At 44.9% G+C, this 14,867-nt stretch overlaps 1 protein-coding gene across 1 annotated transcript in view; it reads right to left on the bottom strand.

Annotated features, from left to right (window-relative positions):
• The window catches only part of Tmem232 (transmembrane protein 232), a 208,078-nt gene extending 198,305 nt beyond the window's left edge, over positions 1-9,773 (bottom strand). Inside the window, exons 1-6 of the mRNA XM_055628376.1 lie at positions 9,646-9,773; positions 9,199-9,310; positions 8,738-8,843; positions 7,500-7,657; positions 2,563-2,662; positions 514-671 (exon numbers count right to left, since the gene is read on the bottom strand). Of these exons, the coding sequence (XP_055484351.1) occupies positions 514-671; positions 2,563-2,662; positions 7,500-7,657; positions 8,738-8,843; positions 9,199-9,310; positions 9,646-9,773 (762 nt within the window). The remainder of the gene's footprint in view (positions 1-513; positions 672-2,562; positions 2,663-7,499; positions 7,658-8,737; positions 8,844-9,198; positions 9,311-9,645) is intronic.
• Between the last annotated feature and the right edge of the window lie 5,094 nt (positions 9,774-14,867).

The following is a 14,867-nucleotide window of genomic DNA, read 5'->3' as shown; positions in this document are numbered from 1 at the left end:
TACCTGCCTGCTTCTGTTTCCTTGGTGCTGAGATTAAAGCCATGCACCACCATGCCTGGCCAGTTGAGCACTGGGAAGTTTTTGGTTGGCTTCAATAGCATAGTAAACATTATTTCACACAAAACATGGAGAACATGGCATATTACATTTGTCTGAATGACCAGTCTATACAACCTTCCCCTTAATGAGAGAAAATATGCTAAAAGGTTAACTTATGAACCTAAGTTACACCATTATTTGTTCCTAAGTGGGTGGGGGAACCTTTGTGGCAGAGATATCATGCCATTGGGCCTCTCAAAGAAGTAACAGATCATATCGATGACCCATTCCTCATGTAGCAATCTATGATCCAAGAGTTGTTCCAGAGCAAGACTATAGGCTAGTCAGCCCTCCCACCCCACCTCCCCAGCTAAGCTCAGCTTCCGCAGGGCATGCTGGGTGGATGAGGAGTACATAATCATAGCAATCTTGTCTCACAGATCCGTGACAAGGCATGCCCACCTGTTTACCTACCAAATCGGAGTACGCGTCCTCCCCTCCATTTTCACTTCCCACATCTTTTTCAGAATGGAGTTCTCTTTTACACATAATCTCCGACGTTTTCAGGATGAACTGCACATCTGAGAAGATGTTTGGATACTTGCTGTAGGACGCATCCGAGAAATAAAGCGCTGTCGGGAGAAAACCCGTTGGCGAGGAGTGTTTCGTTACTGTCTCGCACTGTGCCCCATTTGTCTCTTAGTTACTAAAGTATAATTAAATGCAAAACTTCCTCCCGTTGTGCATTGCTCCATCCAGTTAAAAATCTGCCATGGTATGTGTGTCCTCTGGTGGTAAGGAAGAAAACTGCATCTCAGGCAAATGGCGGCGTTGGAGTTTTTGTAATCCAGAAGAGCTTTGTGTGAGAGTTGGAGGTGCACCCGCCCCACGGCTGCTCTCCCGCTCTCAGCGGCCACTCATTAAGGCATCCCTTCATCTAGGGGCAGGGCTCTGTGAGTGGTGGTCAGCCCTAAACGCACACACACGCGAGCACTAAATGGACTCAGCGTGCTCTGCTCACAGGTACACAGGCACATGGATATAATTAAAGAGGAGGGCGTGAGGTTGAAAAGAGGTCGGGAGACCTGGCCGGGGAGAACACAAGGGAAATGAGGTAAGGGCAGTACTCACTATGAAATCCTCAAAAATGTTAAATTGAACCATAAGTATGGTTCAACGTGCTATGTATGTTAGGTAATATTAATTGCTCATTGTCTGTGGTATATATACATATACGGCTACTCTTCAGTTTTCTCCAGGCCTGGGCTCTCTGGTAGGTTAACCTGTCTCAAGTGATCAGGCACATTTACATATGAGCAACGCTAATGGACTCAGTGGGTTTCACGCTGTGAGACACCCCACCACACCCTCAGGTATTTTTAGCTATATTAACCGCCTATATCCTACACTTCGCTTTTTCCACAACTTTCAAATTCACTGTTCCGTTTTTCCAAATCTTGACCACATGGGTCAGTATCTAAAACGTCAGCCCCCTCCTGATCCCTCACTTGTACACTCGAAGCCTAGAGCCAGTTAACTAACAGTGGCTTTTTTCCTTCTAAATGTTTTAAAACTATGTGGTCCTGGTATTCCCCAATATGATCATTAATGTTCTCAAGATCCTCCACAATTCCTTCTTCCCAGTGTCGAAGTGAATGCATATTACAGCATGTTGGGTTGCAGTGCCAATGACATTTCTTCTCTGGGTACCAATCAGAACAGTTTAAAGGACACTGCTGGATGTAGAGCTGAAACATTCTGCTATACATCCACACTGAGATGGCCTCCAGACTCATCTTCTCCTTATCCCAGCCCAGCACCGACACTGCCAATACATCTACTTTAAAATAGCAACTTCGTCGCTTTATAATTTGGTTTGGTGACTATTATTACAGATGAGTAAACTGAGCCTCAGTAACACTCATTCACTTTGTTAGAAAATAAATAGCTGTTCACACAAGGCTGAAGGGGGATGCGAAGGTGCAGGGAGGGAGAGGGAGGGGAGGAGAAGGCATGGAGAGAGGGATGGGAAGGAGGATGGGACAGAGGGAAGAGAGAGCAAGGGGGAGAGGGATGGGGAGGAGAGGGGGAGAGGTACCTCTGGGGGAGAGACATAGGGAAAGGAAGGAGGACTGAGAAGGGAAAGGGGAGAGGGAAGAGAGGGGAAGAGGAGAGGGGAAGGAAAAGAGAGGCAGAGGGGGCTGAGACAGGGGAGGGGGGTGATAGTTCCAGTCAATGTTATATCCTGTCATCTATGGCACAGGTGATAACTGCAGTTCATAAGAATGTAGGTTTCCTTCAGATTGTAAAGAGACTAAATTTTTAAATGTTCTCACCACAAGAGACTCTAAGTTTCTGAAGGAAAACAAGTACTGAAGAAACACTGCCTGGCCCAGGAGCCATCGTTGGTGGTATTGCTTTTCGTGAAACATAAAACAACTTACGTTCTTTATAGCGACAGTCTGAGAATCTTAAAATGTAGCATAAAACATTTATAAGCATAAAAATAAAAAAATATTTTACCGTATAAATATGGTTGCAGCCTAATTAACTGTTGTCTAAAACTTTCTAAGTGACCATGCAGGAAAAATACAAAAAGTCGTAAGAAGATCAAATAGCCAATCTGTCAAGAGAGAAAAGAGAAAAGCATTTTTGTATGGCACCAATAACTGCTTAAAAACCATAGAGAAGATAAACCATTTTATTATCACATTTACTTTTTGATAAAACAATTTCAAACTTGGTTGGTATTATGTGGTTCTGAAATAACTAAAAGCGTTTTTGTCAAGACTGAAACGCTAGTTCAACCGGGAGAAAAACTTGAATAAATCATCTCTACCCTTTTCCAAACGGGCCGTTCTGCATCCTTCAAGGCAACAATTGTTTTTCCAAATTGTAGATCATAGCCCTTACAAGTAACTCATGAAATGAACTGATGGGAAGTTATATAAAAATAAGATACACGAAAAGAGAAAAACATCATGATACATTTCACAATTCCCTTTATTTCAGAGTGTGACAGGCTGTATATGATGTATGTGTAGATAACAGTACGCTATATATTTTTCTTCCTATGGCTTTTAACAAGAACAGTTTGAAGCACAGACTTGGGGAGTGCTGGAAAATATTCTGCTTCTTACAGCATGCTACACCGAGCACCCATCCCTCGTTAAGAAAAGCTCCATCGTGTCATCACAGTAAACACTGCAAACTCTTACTTCTGTGACCAAAAAAAAAAAAAATACATCTTTAGCTTAAAATGGGCAGTTTTGCATAAGCTATGGAAAATGGAATATCTGCAGAAACATCAGATTTTTTTCTAATGCGAAAAAAGTAAATTTAAAAAACAAATAGACTGCACTCTGTGTAAGTTATTAAATCAAGGAGCCACACAAAATGACAGGAATAATTGAGATTAAGTTTTCACGTAAGGAAAATCAAATACTTTGTCAGTGCTGCAAAATATTAACTGGGATATATGTGAAAATACAGCAAAATAGTTGAAATGCAAATGCAGATTCAGGTAAGTCCCAAATGCTTCACCCAGCTATGCTTAAGGAAGAAGAAATGCTGTTACAGGAACTTGAAGCTTTGATGGTCTTTTTCCAGATCCACCCCCTTTCAAGTTAACCCTGATTTTCCACTAGCTCTCTTGTCTTTACCAGAAACCTTTGTTATTGAAGTTGATTTAATGAAGAGCAACAGGTATTTAGAAATATTTCTAAAACTTAGGAACACCAGCCCTTTAGACCTACGCATAAAAATAGAGTGTCCGTGGCAGCGTATGTGAGTGTGATGGTCTCGTCACACAGCTGACTCTCAAAGAAAGGGATGACTTTCCAAGAAAGGGACAAGGAAGTAGAAATCTACATGCTTGTAGCACACGACAATGTCTGATGAAGTGCCAACAGGTACCAGCACCCGTGATTAAAGATGAAGGCTAAAAACAACCTAGTGTAGGGGGGTAGGTAAGATTTTCTAAAAGGTTGGTGATTTTCGTTGAAAGGAATCAATCATATTCATGCCTTATTCATCGTCAGCGTCACCTGACCCACAGGCTGCCCTTAGTCACCACCAAAAGGCAAAACAAAAAAGCAAAACCAAGCTTAAGTTTTGCTCGTGATATTCTAAAGGCCACTTGTCCACTTGTCGGTATTGGAAACTGTCCCTCTCCCTATCTCTCAGGCTTCCGTGGCATCTCTGCAGTGTCGACATTTTCTCTCTGTAGCCTGACAACTCAGGCTTTGCTCACACATGCGTCTCTGCTTCCAAAATGTCCTTTTCTCTCCTGCCCCCCTCCTCAACCTTTGCTTCTTCCTCGCTTTAATTCCCACCTGTTCTCTCATTTCCCTGATGCCTCTGTGAGATTAATGCTACACAGGGACTGTCTTGTTTTGTATTTTCATATTTATGTAGAAGCTCTTTACAGTTTTGTACCCCACACACTCCCCAAACTGGTGGGTTTTTTGGTTTTTGTTTTTATTCATTTATATCCTAATCATAGCACCCTCCCTCCTCTTACCCTGGTCCCATCCTCCCTCCTTCCTCCCCCCCATCCTCCCCCCCCACACCCTCAGAAAAGGGGAACCCACACACCCCCAACACCTACCCATCCCAGCACATCAAGTCGTATTTTGTTCTCTATACTCTCAGAAGAATGCTTCAATAATTAAGATTCTACATGTAGAAAACAAATCAAAACTGCGCACAAAATCTGGAATTGGGACAATGCTCAGGAATCATACATTATTTAATCAGGCCTTAATTGTTTCATTAAATGATGAACCTAATGGTGAAGACTGAGGTGGGGAATCCTGCTGCCCTAGCATTACAGGCCAACTTAGGGAAAGCTGCTCCTTTCTAACCAAAAGATGCTCGCCATTTCTGCGTGGTAACATGCCTCTCCCTTTAAGACTTCAATGCACTTAGAATGGCCAGACAGCCCCTCCGGAAGACTAGTTCACCTCAAGCCCTGCTGAGGAAATCGGAGGAATGATTATCCTCCAGTGGGATACTGTGTTTTCCTTCCCAGAACCCCATCCCTCCAGAACAGTTGCTACAATGTGAAGTCGTGTTGGAGCTGTCTCTTTCCTTCTGGTGCAGTCCACAGGTAAGGTACCCTTTTTCTAGGACTCAGGCTTCCTTTCTCTCTACAGCTCCTCTCCTCGTCTGGTGGCTGCTTGGCCACCAATTGGCTGTCCTCATGCCAACTTAACTCAAACACCATGGCTTTTTCTTTCTCTTCGCTATGTCCCCACGTACAGGAAGCTGCTGAGGCTGGCAGCTGGCCTGGCCTGCGGCTTTTCTTTTAACGTCCAATAAAGTTGCCCTTGAGCTTCTGTTTGAGCCCACTCTTAAACTCTTTCATTAATGAGACTAGGAATTCCAAGGGGGGAGCCCAAGTTCCCTGTGAACACGCAGATTTTTCCAGCTCTGTCTCAGGAAGTGCTATGTCCAGAAATGACGGTCAGTGCTTGGGTTTGAACCCGGGACCTCCGGACATAAAGTCTGATGCTTTACTAACTGGGTCACCCACTGGACTGTAAAAGGACTTCCGGGGCTTAGATGAAAGCCAGCATCTTTTCAGGAACTGCTGAAATGGGCTCTCTTCCACAAAAAGGAGTCATCTCCTTGGGTCTGGCAGGAAGGGGGGCCTCGGACCTCAGGCCCAGTGTCTGCCTAGGCTGTCGGAAGCTTTGGCGTTGAAATGGCCAGTTATTTAAACTCTCCGCGACACAGCCTCTCCGCCTGGGTTCCAAACGGAGGCGGCCACGGCCCATGCGGCCTGAGACAGACAGTCAGAGCGGCCCAGGCTGACACTTCCGTCACTGCGCAGCGCACACAGGCGCGCGAGGAGCGCTCACAGCGGCTGCAGGAACCTGTGCGTAAACGCTGCGGAGGGATGGCGCCGAGTTCCAGCATCCAGCATCGCTGTCGCGGAAACTCGGGTAGCAGCAGGGAGCGAGGTCGCTAGCAGGGAGCGAGGCCGCTGGGGCAGCCCGGAGAGGGGGCCTGCTCCGCGCTGCCCACTTCCATCGCATCCCACCTCCTTCCTGGGCACGTGTGCAAGGGTTGCCTGCTTGAGCTCTGGTCTGATTTCACATTTTCTGTTGTAAATACAAGTATGTATTGGGAATATGTGTTGCAGTTTGGGAAACACAAAAGGGATTTTTTTTTTTAATCCCACCATACCTAGACAAGTTTTAACGTGTTAACCCTTTCCTTCTCTTCAGAATCCCAGGCCTTTGCTTGGGCAGTTTCTTTCCCGTTTTCTAACATTCTGCCTTATATTCCTAAAATTATCAGAAAGCTCCGAGGGTAGGGCCATGGGAGAAGATATAATTATCTCCCCAAAACCTCCTAGCAGTGGGTAGATTCAGGAATATTCTTTCATAACCAAAGCTGTAAAATACGTATTTCGCTCAGTCGGTTTCACTTGTTTTAAGACGTGCTGCAATCTTGAGGAAGTCTTTCTAAACTTGCTTTCCTTTTTGTAATACTAAAACCATTGTGTGAGCTTAATTTCTTCGCAGTAAATCGACACATTATTCTTAAAAGTGACTTTTGTGCTAATTTTCCCATCAGCTGTTGCTGTTGCAAACACTGGAAGCAAAGCGGCTGGCAGCTCCCCGCTACATGGCTCTGGAACGACAGGCGGCCACAGGGCCACTCGCCTCAGGCTGGCACGAAGGTTGCTCCTCAGAAGTTGTAACTAAAGGACACAGCATTTAAAGGTCCCTAAAAGAGTGGGCTGGAGAGAGAGGTCGGCGGTTAAGGGCCTGTGCTGCTCCTACAGAGGACAAGGGTTCAGCTCCCGGCGCCCACGCGGAGGGTCACAGATACACACTGTAACTACACTTCCAGGCAGTCTGTTCTCTGAGGGCACTACACACACACAGAGCCACAGACACACACATCACATCACACAGAGACACAGACACACACACTTACACATACAGTCACAGACACACACACATACACACACATACAGTCATAGACACACACTCATATACACACAGATACACACACACACACAGAGTCATATACACACACTCACATACACTCATACACACACGCTCACACAATCATACTCACACACACAGACACACTCACTCTCATACACGTACATTCACATACACACATGCAGAGTACATAGACACATGAGAGCAAAAGACCCCTACGTAGAAAATTTGATAAATCCTTTCTTTTTAATCCTTAAAGCTACGCATGCTTAGCAGGACAGTACGAGGACCTTTAAATGATGATATCCTTACACAGTTTCTGAAATCCTATTTCCTCCAACTACTGCAGCTTGGCTATCAAGCGGCAATCTGCTGGTCACACTCAAAGATTACCCAATGACCCTTGCTAGGTGCCAGCGTCTTGTCTGATCCCAGAGCAGGCAGTTTCCTCTCCCGTGCCCGTAGCAATTGAGATACTTCTTAAAACTTAAAACATACCTTTACCAGCCTTATCTCAACTGAATATAAAAAATTCTTCATGAACGCGTCACAGCACAGTCGATATAAAACTGACTCGGCAAGAAAAAACAGGGCAGGAAGCTGATCGAAGTCAAAGGGAGCGTGGTCCAGGGAAGCTTGGAGCATATTTAAAGCCTCTGAAAAGTCAACAAAGTGAAATTCCATCACCGGGAAATTAGCCTTGACTTTCTGCATATCACAATTCCATCTTGCCCTTCAGAACTTGTCCATCTTGGTACTCATAAACGCTTTCCGCTCTGCCTCGAACAGTGAGGCAGTGAGAAGCGCCTCGAACCTCAGCAGGCTCCCATCCACAGAACACAGGAAAATGACAGTGGGCGGTGTCCAAGGCCAAACCCCAATGGAAACTCAGCCTCTACCTAAGCCTCCGCCCGCACGCCTCCCCTGCCTCCCTCTCCCCATCTTCCTCTCCCCTTCTCCCAGACAGCAATGCATGCCGTTGGTTGGTGGTAAACCTCAAGCCCTCGCACCACAGACTCCATCAAACATAGGACAGAGGTGGAAAGCGCTGAAATGCGGGGCCGTAAAAACAAGTTAAGTACAGAACATTTCCCCTTCTCCTAGTACTTGAGCTCTCAGACCGCCTTACAATTCCCAATTTACATGGGAAACATCCTCTGACCTTTGCAGTTAACGTCCCCAAACCCGTATCATAAGGCACACACATAACACTTAGTTTAACGAGAGAAGGAATTTTATCCCCTTAAAAGTAATGTGATTTAATTTCCCTTTTAGATTGGTTAGAAGTTGCTCGAAAGAAGCCGTGTAAGTGAGAAGCAATAAGTGAAAAGGTAAACGTTTTAGAACAGGAAGGAAGACAGCCTGGCCAGCGGTCCTCTGCCTCATGTTTTCTAAGTGAGAATATCAAGTGCAAACACACTTTTATGCAATTGCCTACTGCAGATGGACTCACTCAAAGACTCTGCGTGACTCGCAAGTCAGTGGCCAGGTCATAAAGGCAATAAAGGCCAGACTGAGAAAAGGCGTTCAAAAAGCCATCATGTAATTAAGAAGTTCAACAGTCACCGTCATACGTCGAGAGTTACAGAGGCGCTATGATAACGGAGCACCGTGACAGAGTCTGACGGAGACTTTCCAAGGCCTGCTTTGAACGAACTAAGAATCTGCTTTAACTTCTCAGACCACCTCTCCCGGAGCCGCAGGCGCTGCGTCTGCGGCTGGGCCTGCCCACGTACCATCTTGGATCTCCCCTTTGCACTGCGCCAGGTAGATGACCTCGGTCCAGGCCGTCGGCAGGTGCACGTGCTTCCCCAAGCCCAGCGCCTTCAGCCCCAGCCTCCTCTGCGACGGGAAACAGGAAATCAGCAAACGGAAGCTTATTTGTTTGCATTGCTGTTTCTTATTGATAGTCTGAAAGCCATTCTTCCATCACAATCGCTTTGCAATCAAAGTCGGAGGAAACTTCATAGTTTTCTCCTAAGGGGAATCTTCTCCCCAAATTATTTGACATTAAATTGTTTAGTTATAAACTTTAATTTAATTAACATTAAAGTAGCTGTCTATACTCACATCTTTCTTTCTTTCTTTCTTTCTTTCTTTCTTTCTTTCTTTCTGTATTATACAACAGGTAAGCATTGCCAACTAAATGCTTAGAAAATGAACTTACTCACCAGGTAAACCGGAGGCCAAGCCTTACCTTACAAATGAGAAGGAGTCTCCTAGCCTGTTCCAACAACACTTCCTTCTCTGCTGGATTCTTCGGGTTGTTGAATTTCAGTATGAACTCTTTGGTGATTGAAAACAATGGCCTGAGCAGAAAAACAGTAATGACAGCTATCATCTTCAGGTTTTAATTAATCGTCTTCTAGCGGGAGGATGTAACAGCGCTCCGGGAAAAGCACTTTACTTTCCTAATTACAGTGTTTCGCATACAAACAAGATTAGGAGCATCAAATATTCCTGAGTATATCACCTAGACACATTCTCTTGGTTTGAGAAACAAATTCTCATTCCCAGAGGTGTCTGTCTTGTGAAAAACATGCCGGAGATGGTTGCCAGCAGGCTTTTGGATGCTTTCTTCACAGGCAAAATCGGGCAGGGCTTCAGCTTTGCTGAAGGCTGATTTGTCTATCTCCTCACGTACATCAGTGCTGGCCCCGTTAGGGGGAATCCACACTCCCTCCGTGTGGATTCAGCGCGGCTGTGACTACAGAGGAGTGTCGAGGGGGGAGAGACGCATGGAGGAAAGTCAGCTGGGGTGCACGTAGCCATGGCGACGCTGCAGGAGGGGCTGCTATTGCAGGGCTTCTGCAAGGAGACAGGCAGGCTTTGGGGGGCCTCCCCAGCGCTGGTCGAGGGATGTGCTGAGAGCTGGAGCGCAGCAAGCGGAGCTCAGCCACAGGGAGAGCCGCACGTGTGCTCAACCAGAGCCGGGGACGGCTCAGGGCCGAAGAGCAGCCACAGTAGAGCGAGGGTGATCTGGATAATGCACACGACTTCCCCGGCACTGGCCGAAGAGTTATCCGTGGCTTGAAGGAGGGAGTCGGGGCCTAGCTGACCCGCTGAGAGGACAGGACTGCTACTTACTGAAGCAGGTCTCAGGACCTGCTTGAGGTGCGGAGTTGATGCGAGGGTAGAGAGTTAGTTCGGTCCTGGCCGTGCTTCGAGATGGCAACGGTCAGACAAACGGAGACGTAAGCACAGAGACCGCAACCTCAGGAGGTAGACTGGGTTAGACACGCCTGCTTCTGCACGTCAGGGCTTAGCCGCGCACAGAGCAGCCTTGTGCAGAAAGATGGGAAGCGAAGCGTTTGAGAGAGGAGTGGGAGGAGCGAGCTGAGGCCTCCTAAAGACGATGCGCACAGCATCAATGAACTGAGGGTGGCCGCCGGCTCGCCGCTGCTATCAGAACAACAGCGAAGTTTTGGAGGCTGAGGTGGGTGACTGAGTTAGAGGCCAGTCAGCATACTGAGATTTCCTGCCATCAACCTCAAAAAAAAAAAAAAAAAAAAAAATCAGGAAAATATTATGAAGCTGGTAAGCTCATGGAATTATACTTTTTGCAGTCAAATGCCTGTTAGAATTGTGTTACTAGGAAAGATTTGGGGAAATAGAAACACGTTTATTTATGGTTCGCTGTATTCAGAAGTTACTAAATTAATTGTTCTTTGGGGTGTAGGAAAATGAATAAACATCTGATTTTGGCACAGAATGAATTATAACCCTTCCAACAGAAAGATATGCCAAAAAAATAATGGCCATGCCACACAATCTCAGAATGACAAGACACTCTGAAAACTGTACAGAGAGCTTGGAGAATACTTACTGAACTAACCAATTCGTTCCCGCCATCCTGAGCATCCCCTGTATCAGGCACTGAAGGGCGCGCTCGGGACAGACGTGCACCCTTTCCCACGTGGGAGCATTCAGAACAATATGGGAAGAACTGGGGTGCTTGGACTTGAGGGGTCCCCAGAGCTGTGGTTGTTCAATGAGCAATTCCACATTTGACATTCTCCTCCCCATTCTACTTTGCGTTTATGAGAGACCTATTGGTTAGACATGGTGAAGACAGGCTAACAATTCTCTCCTTGCTGCTACTGGGGATGACAAAGGGGTTTTGTCCATTTTGCGCTTTAGTTTTCCTCAGGTTTTGTTTTGTTCTGTTATTTTAAATGTACTTGGAGAATCTACATGAAGAACCCAAAATTGGTTGTAACTTTCCATTGAGCGGCATTGGAGGTCAAGGTCATCCCTTTGTGACTTTTATGCTCTCGTTAGAAGTTAGTAGTTAACGTAGAAACATAAGCGTGTTGATGGCAAACCAAACCTCTACTGCTCCACCAACACTCCACACGGCTGCCTCACACCGCACCCATCAGGAGCAAGATTGATGGTTGATGCATACCTTCACATTCCTTTCCTAATGCCGACAGCATAAACCCACAACCTCCAGAATTCTTCACGGGTAACGAAAAGGAAAGTCTACAGCTGTAAATGCCTCCATTAAAAAAAAAAATTCAGCCAAGGATGATGATGCGTGGTCTTAATCCCAGCACTTGGGAGGCAAAGGTAGGTCATAGCAGGTTCCAGTCCAGCCAAAAAGAAGGAGGAGGAGCCCAAATTAATTATTTAATTGATTAGTTGATTGATTGATTTTTATATCTAAAGGTATAGAAGTAGAATGACCCATAACCTAACAGAAAAAGAAAATAGTAAAGACAGGAATGGCAATAAGTCAAATAGAGAAATAAACATAACTCAGAAATTTTGAGTGATTTTATAAAAATGAACACAACTAACAAACTCTTAGACTAGCCAGGAAAAAAAAGAGAACTCAAATAAATAGACTAGAATATAAAGAAGAGATTATTATGATAATTAAATATCAATAAGTTAACTACCAAAAAATGTGTAAATTCCTTAGAAACATACACACTACCAAAACTTAAGAAACAGAATCAAGAAGTAGAAAGACTGAACAGACCAATGACAAATAATGAGAAAAAATTCTTGATTAAAATGTTCCCAAGGAAAAAATGAGGCTCAGATGTCCTTATGAACAAAACAAACATTCCGAGACCGACAGAACTCTCTTTAACCCTTTAAAAATATAACAAAATGAACACTTTCTAACTCTTGCTATCCAAGCCACACAAATACTAAAAAAATAAAAATAAAAAATAAAACTGCAGGGCATTTTCCCTGGTATGCATAAATTTAATCAACTACTAGCAAACTTCATACCCAGACTCTCACATCCTCATTCTCCATTCTGCACTTCCACCTCAGCAAGCACCTCAGCAGGTCTTGGCTCTTTTCCAAGCGGAGTGACCCACACCTCTATTCCTGAAAGGTCTGTGTCCTCTGCCACCCTGCCTGGATGCATTTGTTGTAGTTTCGCTGACTGTAATCACAGGACATGGCAGCACTGAGAGGCATCCTAACGGAACTCCTGCTCTCTGCTCACAACCTTTCTTCACTCCACCACAGAGAAGTAATACAATGTCTCCTTGGCAATCTGGGTCAGTCACCCCTCCTAACACTGTTACTCCACTCTTGGCCTGTTGGTTTAAAGGCATCAGAAGCCCAAAGTGGCCAGGGGGGAGTCTGCCCTCCCAATTCAATACAGTGTTTCTTGTGGCCCCTGGCAGGACCCCTCTGCACTCTGCAACTAAAACTTCTATGAGAGCAGAACTTAAAGTCACAGAAAAGTAAGCAAAATTTTTCTGAGTGGGCTACTAGGGGTGATAGTTCCACTATCCCCTTTTCTACCATGAACCTAGCAAAGAGATACTTATGTGTCCATATTTATGGTGGCACAATTCTCATAGCTAAGATATGTAACCAGCCTAGTGCCCATAAATAATGATGATATGATACATACACACACACACACACAAAAAAAAAAAAAAAAAAACAACTGAAGAACATCATGTTAAGTGAAAAAAGCCAGTCATGAAAGTACAAGTAGTGTATATTGTCTCTCACATGTGGACCCTGAAAAGTTAAACTGAGTTCAGAATTCTGATTCGTGGAAGTTGACAATAAAGGAAAGGAAGGGTGGCTATGTGGATATGGGAAGGTTGGATTTAATCGGTACATTTGGTAGGAGTCTACCGGAACATCACAGTGGTTACTCTCTCCACTTAAAGCCCTCTCTTACCTCCCTCCTATCCCTACCACTCCCCACATGTCCTCTGCCAGGGTTTATAATTTTTACTTTTGTTGTGTGACCCATTTGATTTAATTGGGGCCATTTCTGTGACTATTGGACTGGAACTCTCTGCTGGAGCTTGATAGAGTCAGCAATCAATACACAACCGAAAGCAATGACTCTTTCTTGCCCTGAATCTATCTATCAACAGCCAGATGAGGATGGAGGAAGGACAGATTCAGGGCAAGGAAGAGTCGTTACTTTAGGGGGAGAGAGTAAGAGGAATGCATTATATACATGTATGAAACTGTCAAAAAAAACCTAATTTAATAATAGAAGGAAAGAAGGAAGAAAAAAGGAAGAAAGAAAGAGAAAGGAAAAAAGGAAGAAGAGGAAGAAAGGAAGAAAGAAAGAAAGAAAGAAAGAAAGAAAGAAAGAAAGAAAAGGGAGGGAGGGAGGGAGGGAGGGAGGGAGGGAGGAAGGAAGGAAGGAAGGAAGGAAGGAAGGAAGGGAGGAAGGAAGACGTCTGTCAAGCACTGTTACTGAAAACAACACATACTTGAGTCATAGAACATGGAGAAATCAAGCCGGTACTCCCTGAGAGCTCGATCCCTACTGGCCAGCTTTCACAGTGCTGGAAGCGCACTGCAGGCTGCCAAAGAGAAGAGGTAATTACCAGTCTCAGCCAGCTGTGACCCTATCGAGCTACAGCAATGACAGGCTTGGCAAGACGTGCTCACTGGTGCCATGGCAGCATGGACATCAAGGAAGTAGCCAACCATTCCCTGGTTGGATTTAATTGCTAATCCACATGATGAAAACCAGATTTTACACTATTATTGGGCCAAGGCCCTGAGCCTAGACAGGTCACAGGACCTGGGGATGATGCTACTATTCTTATTCTTATTCTCCTAAATGCTCATAGTATTAAGGCAAGTCCTAATGACTTATTGTTCTATCCATAAGATAATGCACTTCTCAACGCTCATCAGAAAAGCTTCTTTTAGCAATATATGGTGATGACACAGAAGACCACAACCCACCCAAGTGCAGAGCGCTCAGCCCTAAGCGGGGCATCTTTATCAGGCCCCCAACAAAGGCTCAGTGATCACTGTAAGATGAGGTAACAAGATTGTGTCAGGAGATGGACGCAGCAAGACAGCTAAGCAGAGGAGCTCACAATGGCAGTGACGACACATAGAATACTGTGCAGGCTCACACTGGCAGGAGGATGTGAGCAGCATAAATTTGAGAGAGAGAGAGAGAGAGAGAGAGAGAGAGAACACAAAGTTGGCTGTAGAGAAAAGGAATGGTCCTGGGGGAGTTCGGAGAGGGGTGTATATGATCGACACACATTGCACGAAATTCTCAAAGAAATAATACAAATAAGAAAAAATAAAATACAGGTGCTCAAATGCATAAATCCTTCTCCTTTAAAAAAGGAAGGGGTGATTTATACAAACTGAACAGCACATTGATAATTAGCTTAATTAGCTTTAACCGCTTGCTCACTGCTTGCAGATAGCTTGCCTTACTTTAACATTTCTCATTGCTACGCAAAGTGTGGGCACACACCGAATTTCCCTATGTAGAGATTATTACGTTCTTCATTTATAATTCAGGGGTTTCCTCTTAAGTGCAAGGTAGCCAGGGACCAGATCCTGGAAGGTATTTAGATTGGGAGGTAGAGTTAGAATCTCACTTGTGAT

The sequence above is a fragment of the Psammomys obesus genome, unplaced genomic scaffold (assembly GCF_907164565.1).
Source record: "Psammomys obesus unplaced genomic scaffold, mPsaObe1.curated_primary_1811, whole genome shotgun sequence".
NCBI classification, from domain to species: Eukaryota; Metazoa; Chordata; class Mammalia; order Rodentia; family Muridae; genus Psammomys; species Psammomys obesus.
The sequence above is the reverse complement of the archived record's forward strand: the minus strand, read 5'-3'. Positions and strand labels throughout refer to the sequence as shown.